Below are 10040 nucleotides of genomic sequence, written 5' to 3'. Positions count from 1 at the left end.
GAAAAGAATCATACCAGGTCCTGGAAATAATATAAAATAATAAATAAAGTTTTCTCGTCTTGTGTGTATATTATATTAATTCAAAATGATTCAAATGAACTTTGTTACATTGACTTTGATATAACTATTTGATATAAGATAAAATAATAGTAGTAATAATAATAATAATAGTTGCTCTGAACTTAAGAATCGACGATATTTAATAGCCTTTTGTATGAACATGTTTCAAGCGAGGCGGGTTTCAAGCAACAAGCCAGAGTTTTAAATATGCTGCCATCTGCTGGTGAAATGGCAGAAGCTGAATTAAAAACAAGCTAATATTGTTTTAATACACATTTAAGTCAAGTCAATTAAAAAGGTTACTTTGATTGAATGTTGAATAGATCTTTCAGTTTAGAATTTAATTTGTTTATTTATTTATTTTTGTGGAAAAAAAAAACACTGACGTCACCGTCAGGCCCGACGTCGGGTCCCTCCTCCCACTTGCGGGCAGAGAAAGTGCTGCTGTGGGCAAAACTGCTCGACCAGCCAGGACAGTAACGGACACTCTGACCATCCTGTGTGGAGGATTGATTTTAGCTTATTATTAAGCATACTCTACTTACACTCCATTAGCTGAAAACTATGGCTGAAGTGTGGCGCGATGAAGGAGAGGGAAGGTGCAAAGATCTGGACTTGTACAACAACAGACGCTCAACAGGTAGATATGAAAATTAATTATTAATAAAAATGGTTTATGTCCGTAACTATGAATCGTGATCATGACAAATATTGACTTTAAGTTTTTGTTTTCCCCATTTTAGCTTATAAATATCACTTTTCAATGAGTCTATTAAACGAGATTTGTGGTTTTATTACTGTATACTATATATTTTTCTACTACACTATATTTTGGCGCGATTTGAAACTAGAAAATAAGTCTATGTATATTTTTCTACTTCATAAATCAAGTTAGATTGTCAGATTAATGTCTTGTGAGCAAACCAATGAATTTGTTTACTGATTTAAAGTCGAGTGACAAACATGACGAAGTTTGGCTGTGTAATGTGTGTCTGCTAACTCATGTGAAAAATCAGTAGTTTCAGTAGTTTATAGTTGGTGCTTCATCTTTTTTACGAGCTCACACTTAACAACTTTCAACGGTTGCAGTGCTTTAATTACGGAATAAACCTGTGCTATTTTGGTTGACATTATTGTTGTTCATTTTTTTGACATGTCAATTCACTGTATTCATTATTACTTATATTTTATTTCTTTCACTCTTTTTATTCATTATTTTTTTACTATCTTTTGATGTTACATACCCCAATGAAAAGTAAAATCTTGAATCTCATTGACTCAAAGAGAAGAGCAATGAAAAACTAAGGTGTTGCCGCCTTACTGTAGCAACATGCTATAAAGTAATTTGCCTTTATCTAGTGTCCATCTATTGTTCAGTGCGCACGTGCTTGTTGTTGTCATGGAGGGGGGAGTTGAAACAAAGTATTTCCAGTCATGCACATGGCTGCATGTCACAAGCTGTGGTGTGGAGTGGTATAATGATAATAAATCTGCCTTCCGTTGTGACGGACCCATATAAATACAGTTTTCATTTGTGCATCCTGCAAACCTCGTGAGAAACAATGTGTTTATATCCATATACATGAGTGAAAACGTATGAGATGCACATTCACCTCCAGTGACATGAGGCGGAGCGGGACACATTGTTTGTCTGCTCTCTCTCCAGCAGCTGTTGTTGCGACTGCTGCTGCTGTGCTGACTAATGCTAGCAAGTGTTGGGCTGCAGCTGTGAGGAGGATCTGTTCTGTCAAGCTCAGCAGGACATTTGTGATGTCTTTTTAGAGGGATGCGCAGACCAGACGGACCTGGCACAGCACAATATGTTGAAGTCAGTGCTTTATCCCAGAGGTTAAAGGGTGTAATATTTTGGTGGCCACGCCCCTTTAGAGGGAGGTCCAGGGTCAAGTCCAGGAAACACTAGTGGAGTGGCCTTAAAAAGACTGGGAAGTTTGGTCTGCTTAACTCCAGCCACTGTATAATAGAAAGTTGGTTTTTTCTCTGTGGAGTTTGTACAGTATGCTTTGGTGGGCACTCTGGTTTCCTCCCACAATCTAAAAACAAATATTGGCGGTGAAACAAAGCCAGTGACTGTGTCTTTTTGTTTTGTCTCCTTGCCTGCCACCGCAGGATACACACTGAAAGATTACATTCTTTTAATAAATATTTGACTTTGACAGCCAGTAGATGTTGCTAATCACTGTAAATCTGGGAACAACTTGACTAGTGACCCCATTTGAAAACTTGACTGGCGATGCGCATTTCCTGAATAGCCACATTCCAGTTGAGGAAACACAGGAGAGCTGAGGTATCCTCCCTCTCTCCCCTGTCGCCTGTGTGGGTGTGTCCCTACAGGTTTTTTTTTGTCACACTGTCACTCTCTGGTTTGAGACTGAGGATTACAAGGAAGACTAAAACTCACCTTTTTTCCCCAAATTCCCACCAAACTAACACAGGTAAGAAACTGTTTCTTCACCGACAGCCAAACAACTGTGGCATTTCTTTGCGTGTTTGTATAAAATTTTCCGACAAGGAAGTGGTGTCAGGTTGTCTGGGTGTCCCTGTGTTCTGGGTCAGGTGGTGGCTTCAAGCTGTTTGAGTAAAAGTGTAACTCGAAGCAGCGGTAGCGGTGAGGCACTCCAGTGATAACAAGCAGCAGGTGTGACAGGTGGATGAGACTTCTAACTAACAGCAATGTTCTTCCCAATCTATTTCTGGAACTAGAGACAGTTGTGGGAACCAGGTGTGTGACTTTCAGATAAAAATCCATATTTCAGAATAAATTACAGTTTGTTTATTGTATTATATACTGTCCACTCTGAGTTTTTTTTTTCAAATCTTTTATTATTTATTGAAAAAAAAGGTCATATAAAACTTGATGATCATGAAGACATCTTAAGGATGAGTCATATCAAAGTCAGATTGTGAGATATGAAGGACGCACTCGACTGGTTCTTCTGGATTTAATCGTCAAACCCTCTGCTACATTTCTAGCTTCAAAATTTGTCTCAGCAAATGAGTGCTTGTGTGAAAACAAATCTAAGATGTCTAGATCTGTCAAACTTCATACAGTGAATCTGTGTCCAGGGAGATTCTATTTCTATCAGAATTAAATTTGACTATTACAGGACTAATTCCTGTAGCTTAGTTCAAGGTTGAATTTGTCTCTTGTAGTTTTAGTTCAACTGAAATATAACGTTTTCTCGTGAATTCATACTTCACACTGCCACATTTTCCCATGGGGTTAGACCTTGTTCAACCTTTTTTGGAGGACCTGGTGTTGGAAGATCCTCAGGTTGTCATTAGGACTGACTATGAAGCACAAGATCAAGATTTCAAACCTTGAGATTTTACTTTCTTGCTGACCACCTCTTGTATTTTTATCTTTATCACTTTTTACTTCACTTACAGGCCTCTGTTCTGTTTTGTTTTTCTCCACAGTCCTAGGAAGAACCAAGTCGGATCGTTTTCATTCCAGGTTCGTGCTTGTGACGTTTACCTCCACCATCATGCCCATGTTAGCCTGTAGCTGAGCTGAAGTGTTCACCAAACATGAGCCAGCTCAGTCCCTGTAACAAATCTGCTGACTGAGTCTGTGAGTGGATCAACAGAGGACGCAAGTGCTATCACAACACGGCTCTACAGTAAATCCTGCTTAAATGGCTTCTACAATTTTTAAGAGTCAAAAGCATAAAGAGCATAAACGTTCCCTTGAGGGCAGGAATAATCTTCATTTTTCAGTCTATGTTCTAAATGTTTATGGAATAACACATGGCCAGTGTCTTCAAATCTAACCCACTTACCCACTCTTCTTTATTTATTCCAGCCGAGGTCCATTCTCTTCAATACGAGCAGCTATCAGGAGAAGTGAGCACATGTCTTCTGCACATCTTCTAAAAAGCAAAATCTTTATTTGTATCTCAAACTATCACCTCTTTTGTAGCTCGAACAAACTCCCAGAGCGATCGGACAAGAGAAAGAAGGTAAAAAGTACAGCAGCGAGTGCCACGAGATGGCACTCAAACTGATCGTCCTCTCCAACTTGGTTTCTTTCAGGCGCTCAGAAATTATCATTATCTCCTCAGAGCCTTTAGATCGGAGATTGGATGCTTCTGAAATTTCTACGTCTGAAGGAATCCGGGTATGCCTGTTCACACATATTTCAAGCACGTATTTTTCTATCTTATATCTGTGTTTGGATGTCCATCTCTTACAGTATGTTTGGTGAACATGTTTGCTTTGTTTTTTTCTTCACACTAAATGAAAAAATATTTATAAAGAAATCAAAACTTTAGTTATTTCTTTCTTTGTCATTGACAAAATATTACAATCTTTTTTCCAGATTGTTATCCAAATTGTGAACCCATGTTCCCTTGAATTTAACTGAAATTTATTCCATCAATTCCAAATCATTCCAGTGAAGCAGAGCGACTGAAGATGTCGTGATTGCCTGACTGCTGCATTGTTTTTCCTGATGTAGCCTCCGCCGTCTTATGACCAGGTAATTAAGGAGAAGACCCAGGAGGTTCACCCTACAAAGCCCACAGCGACCCCCCGACGCTCCTCCTGCTCAGACACAAGTACAAAGAGTGACTGTGTGAAAGACGACGCTGCAAAACAGTCTTCAACAGGTATGTGGCTAGAAATGGAAGCTACCAGATTCCTGTTGATAATTCGGATTTTATTTCAGGAAAAAAGCCTCAAAAACCCCCGAGACCGTCGTTGCCGAAGTCTTTACAGAGGCGGAACACTTTTGCTGCAGGAGGTTCTACTGCCAGGACAACAACAGCATTTCCTATCGCTGGTGATAGACGCAACACTAGCGCTGAGGTGCTCAAAGAACCCAGCTCCCCACCGACTAGATCTGTCACTGTACATTGGGATAGTGGTGGAAAACAGAGTGAAACATCGTATCAGTCTCCAGTCACACCAGTTCCTCTTCCACGAATCAAATCCAAAAGACAGACCGACACAGAGGCGTCTCCTTTGGTAATCGTAAGCTGCGATAGTCTTGTAAACGCACCCACTGACCCACGGAAGGCCCACACAAATGAATACCTGAAGGAGCTGCTGGACGTCTTTAGCACTCAGGGGAAGCGTGGGATAGAAGAAACGTCTGATCAGGACTCACAAGGTGACGATGCTGATGGTGAGATGAGCGCCAAAAACAGTCAAAGCAATATGCAAGCACGGATCCAGGCCTTTGAGAGCCAGCCCAGCTCTGAGGAGAGATACGTGGCTTTGCCCATCAAGCCACAACCCCTACCCAGGAAGGGCAAGCCGCCAGTGGCTGCCAAACCATCGGTGGCTTTAAAGCCTCCCTCAGACCCTGAGCCAAATCATTCTGATCAAAATGTTTTGACCACTCATGAGACACAAGACGCAAGACCTCTGCCCCCGAAGAAACCAGTGGGACATCCTGTGAAGGAGGAACTGGAGGCGCTGCTCAACAAAGGCCCAGGTCTTCTGAGAGCACGGCCGCCCGGGCTGACTCGGGCCAACAGCATCCATGATGAGGAGCCGGCAGCTGGTCCACCGACTCCACCAGTCAAGCCCAAAAAAGAGCCCCTGAAGCCCAACCTGAACATCAACAACCACAACTCTACAGCTGTGGCTGAGCAGAATGTGTACCAGGAAGTTCTAGCAGGTGGGTGATAGGTGAATGACATTAACGTGACTTGACGTTGGTGCGACTAAATATGTGTTTCTGCTCTAGTTCCAGCGAAACCACAGAATGCCGTGGACAGCAACGGAGCATCCACTCGGCAAGGTCCAACAAGGCGACCAACAACAATCAGGGTCCCTAGCAAGACCGCACCAGGTAAGCCCATGAGCACCTGACTATTGTAATACCAGCAACAGACTTGGAAAGTAGAACGGTTGTGCCAGTTTGACCTGAGGATCAGCCTGAGTCAGAGACCACGGCTCTCAACTGGGAGTTTGTTGACTGTTCTGCCCTGGATCCTTCCTCAGGAGGGTCGCCATTTTCATTTCCCAAGAGCCCACCTTATCTACGCTGACTGTTGTGAGGGGCCGTCAACCTGAAACTTTCACTTTCAATAATTTTATTTCATTCTACTTCTTATCCTGAACTTTTTAATGGTCTATTTTCAGCCTCAGAACAGGTCCAGGACAGTCCTCCTCCTCTGCCTGCTCAAAAGCCTGTTGGCGCCCTCAATACTCCCAGGATTCATAAACAAAGCTCAACACCAATCCTGCCCTCTCAGGTAACCCTCAAGTCTTTTGAGGCCAAAGTGTTGTTGAGCAAAGAAAGATCACATATTCTGACTTCCATTTATGTCTCACTCAAGTTTGTCTCCACCAGCGTAGACACACCTTATGCAGGTGTGAAAGATGCGATAAAAACACAGATTTGTTTGCCCAGTGCAAAAGGTCGATTGTATCACGTGAATATTCTGAGGTGATGATGACATTGCTGGATCTTTACTACTCGATCCGATCATCTATTATTATACTTACACTTTGAAACAGTGACCTACTTTGGGGAGGGTGATTGCATTACCTTCGATGATCATCATTAACAGAAAGTCATTTCACACACATTTCTTTGTAGAGCTTTGTATATTTGAACCTCAAATCCAAACACTGTTCAAAAGCAGATGGTTAAGATAACAATTGAAAAGTGAAAATAGTATGAGGAAATGTTGTGAGTTAGATATGACAAGTATGAAGGTCACAACAGCCAATGATATCTGTGTTAAAAACAATTTAATATAAAAAGGGCGATAACTTCCTGTTACAATAAAGTAAACACACTTAATAATGTTGTATTTTTCATATATAATTTCATTATATTATTTGGATACAGAATTTGAGGAATGTAAATTATTTATTTCAGTGGTTTGCAGGACTGTTTATTCTGGTGTTTCGATTCATTTTTCTGGCAGGAATCTTTCGGTATGTGGCCAGAGCCGTCGCTGCCACCACGGTGAGTGACAAGAGAATATTTTCTACTTTCCCAAACCAGCTAGTCAGGTTGTCTGGATGCAGCGCTAACTCCTGAGAGGTTGTTTTTTATTCTGACTGAAGGGCGCAGTAGCATCTCCTCAGCGCTGTAATATAAATAGTCAACATGAGTACTTGAGGCTTTAATAAAGATGTGAACATTTCAGGAGACCATGTACAAACAAATCTCTTCCGCCACGTCCACCACCTGCCAAACCAGGACCGGGAAGACCTCCACAGCCGAGCCTTCAGGCCTCAGGCCGAGCTCACTCAGTTACGTGGGATGCTTCACCGAAGCCCCAGACACAGAAGCCCAGCAGAACCGGACAAGCTTTACCTCCGCGCCCTCACCCAGGCCACCGTCTCTACAACAAATACACAGTGAGGGAGATGCATGTGGCAACTTGTGTCACCGCTATGGTTGCATCATTCGCATCTGTTTTCTTTGTCAGCTTCAACTTCCCCATGGAATCGCCTCTTCTGACTGTCATGGGATCGGTGCTGGAGAGCTGTCGTTTCAGGTCAGGCCCTCACGTTCACATCCAAGAAGTGCAGAGTAAACGTATTAAAGATGAAATGACTTTGTTTGTGGGGCAGAAAAACGAGGTTCTTCTGCTGCTTGAGGAGATGGATGACGACACATATGAGTGTCAAGTTGGCGCTGCGAGAGGGAGAGTCCACAAATCCCAGATGAAAGTCATCACCCCACTTGAACCCACCATGTCCTCATCACCGGTGAGAGAAATCGAAGAAATAATGTGGACTTTGATGCACTTCTAAACTGTTTATCAATGTAGGCAAATGGCCTGGCAGGTGGAGATGGAGCAGGGATGAAGGTTCAGGCCATCTATGACTTCACTCCAGGTCAGATTTTGCATTTTGGCAACTTAATTTTTTACAATTTACTTAGCTGGAGTCTGTGATGTTCTATGCAACAGAAGGTCCAGGCGAGTTGGGTCTGATGTCAGGAGACATTGTGAGCATGGTGGAGGCGGTGGACAGCCAGTGGTATAGAGGATCTTGTCGGGGCGTCACTGGTTTCTTTCCTATCAGCCACGTCAAAGCGCTGGTGAGTGTCTGAATAAAGTGGCTCAATTTTTTAAGTATAAAAATGTTTTCAATCTCTAAAAGTAGAAAAGTAGAACAAATAAATTATTTTTTTTTAAAAACAAGTAAACAAAGAACAAAATATTTATTTTTTAAAAACATATAGCCAATATAGGCATATGCAAAAATATGATTGACCTCACCTGTTAAATTAAAAAAAAATGTTTCTTGAAGCTTATTTTAGTATAAAATGGACAGTGATATTAGACCATTACTATATACTATATGGTACTATACTGGTTTGAAACTTCTCAAGTTCAAACGACTTAGCTGGTTCATTTGACATATAACCTGTATGATACAGTATATTACAATATTTTTACCTTGAAATTGTGTGTGTAGTGTACACTGTACATGTGTGTAATATGCATTTGTCATTTCATGCAGTCTGAATCATCCACATCCATCCCGGAAAGGAACCCGAAGCCTCCGTCTGCAAGAGTCAGGTACCACCACTGAAACTCTGAGAACGCTGCTGAGAAAGTGTGCTGATTCTTTGTGGTTCTGAAGCGGTCCAAGGTGCGTTGCGAGGTTCGACTTTGAGGGGGAGCACAGCGACGAGCTCTCATTCTCCGAGGGCGATGTGATCCAGCTGGCAGCCTACGTGGGGCAGGACTGGGCCCGGGGACAGATCGGGAACAGGACTGGAATATTCCCTCTGAACTTTGTGGAAGTGGTGCCTCCAGCTCAGAGTCCGCCGAGCAGGATCCCACTGCCTGGTGAGTGACCCAGAGAGTCCCATAATCACACGATCATTCATGCACGTTTGAATTTCGCCTTGTAGCTACTCATTTTTGAACCAGTTGTGGTTGTCCGTAGAGGGTTAATGTGGCATACTTGTTTGTTTGGTGTGTAAATATCACTCCCTCACTACCAATACTGACTCACACCGGGACATCCACGTCCTCCTCTCATTTTCTCCTTTTACATAACAACACGTCCCCTTAGTTTAGACCAGCATTGTCTGACAGTAACTAAAACATGGCTGCCTCTACTTTTGACAGGTTTGGTGTCAACTCCAAGTGTCCAGCCTGATGTTCACAGACCAGCACAGGTAACGGTCAAAGAACAAAACGGTTTAGTGGTGCCTAGACCAAAACCATCCCTGACTCTGTCCTCAGACATCCGAGGCTGGTGTGGAGTGGGTGATCGCTCTGTATGACTTTTCTGGGGAGTCGGACAACGACCTGTCCTTCCAGCAGGGCGACAGCATCCTGATCACCAAGCATGTGAACAATGAGTGGAGCTTGGGCAGGCTCAACGGCAGAGAGGGAATCTTTCCTCGGGCTTTTGTGGAAACTGCAAACTTAAGTAGGTGAAACTTGACTTCCATCTAGAGCTTTAGTCTGATTTAACATCTCTGCATTGTATTCAGATGAGCCGTCAAACTCCCAAGCATCAGGAGTACGGGGAAAAGCTCTGTATAATTTTACATCCACCTGTGAGGAGGAGCTGTCGCTGCAGGTAAAGCTGACAGCTCAGTCACATTTTAAACCAACTATCCTAACTACATTTTCTTTTTGGTCATGCAGGCAGGAGACATCCTAACTAATCTGGAGTCTGTCGATGACGAATGGTTTCTGGCAGATTTAAATGGAAACCGTGCTCTGGTTCCCAAAAACTATGTACAAGTTCTAGGATAGAGACGCAGCTTCATCCCAAACATGTTTGACTTTTTGCCACCGTTTGTGTAAATTGATTGTTTGATACGTATTTGAAAATAAACTATGGAAGATTGTGTGAGTGTGGAATGAGTGCTTGTACACTGGCGACATCTAGTGGTTGAAGTCTTTTTGAGTGTCAGACATTTAACAGTAAAGTTTCAGTAAACGGCGTCAAATGACAAGTTTATTGCTAAACCTAAACTGTCAAGCAGGTGAACTGAAACCGAACAACTTCCCCTTATACTT

General features: G+C 42.5%; 1 protein-coding gene across 2 annotated transcripts; it reads left to right on the top strand.

The window, feature by feature from the left end:
- The first annotated feature begins 545 nt into the window (after nucleotides 1-545).
- Nucleotides 546-9858, top strand: sh3d19 (SH3 domain containing 19). 2 transcript variants are annotated; one of them, XM_053856532.1, is made up of 21 exons: nucleotides 546-700; nucleotides 3499-3535; nucleotides 3884-3924; nucleotides 4001-4040; nucleotides 4114-4198; nucleotides 4559-4688; nucleotides 4748-5704; nucleotides 5774-5878; nucleotides 6172-6284; nucleotides 6966-7006; nucleotides 7191-7404; nucleotides 7476-7544; nucleotides 7621-7758; nucleotides 7821-7887; nucleotides 7962-8092; nucleotides 8518-8576; nucleotides 8641-8849; nucleotides 9135-9184; nucleotides 9252-9441; nucleotides 9506-9594; nucleotides 9663-9858. In XM_053856532.1, exons 1-21 carry the CDS (start codon nucleotides 625-627, stop codon nucleotides 9771-9773), a joined length of 2952 nt encoding a protein of 983 aa, XP_053712507.1. In that variant the 5' UTR covers nucleotides 546-624; the 3' UTR covers nucleotides 9774-9858. The 2 variants fall into 2 exon arrangements, with proteins under 2 accessions (XP_053712507.1, XP_053712506.1); XM_053856531.1 differs by having other exon boundaries at nucleotides 547-700; nucleotides 4538-4688.
- The last annotated feature ends 182 nt before the right edge of the window (nucleotides 9859-10040 follow it).

This window comes from Synchiropus splendidus, chromosome 2 (genome assembly GCF_027744825.2).
Source record: "Synchiropus splendidus isolate RoL2022-P1 chromosome 2, RoL_Sspl_1.0, whole genome shotgun sequence".
Taxonomy (NCBI): Eukaryota; Metazoa; Chordata; class Actinopteri; order Syngnathiformes; family Callionymidae; genus Synchiropus; species Synchiropus splendidus.
Note: the sequence above shows the minus strand (reverse complement) of the source record. Positions and strands in the feature narration are given on the sequence as shown.

Coding starts and splice junctions, on each gene's coding strand:
- sh3d19 (XM_053856531.1), top strand. CDS start 625: ATGGCTGAAGTGTGGCGCGATGAAGGAGAGGGAAGGTGCAAAGATCTG. Junction 7,759..7,820: donor CCACCATGTCCTCATCACCG/GTGAGAGAAATC, acceptor TTATCAATGTAG/GCAAATGGCCTGGCAGGTGG. Junction 8,577..8,640: donor CCTCCGTCTGCAAGAGTCAG/GTACCACCACTG, acceptor GTGGTTCTGAAG/CGGTCCAAGGTGCGTTGCGA.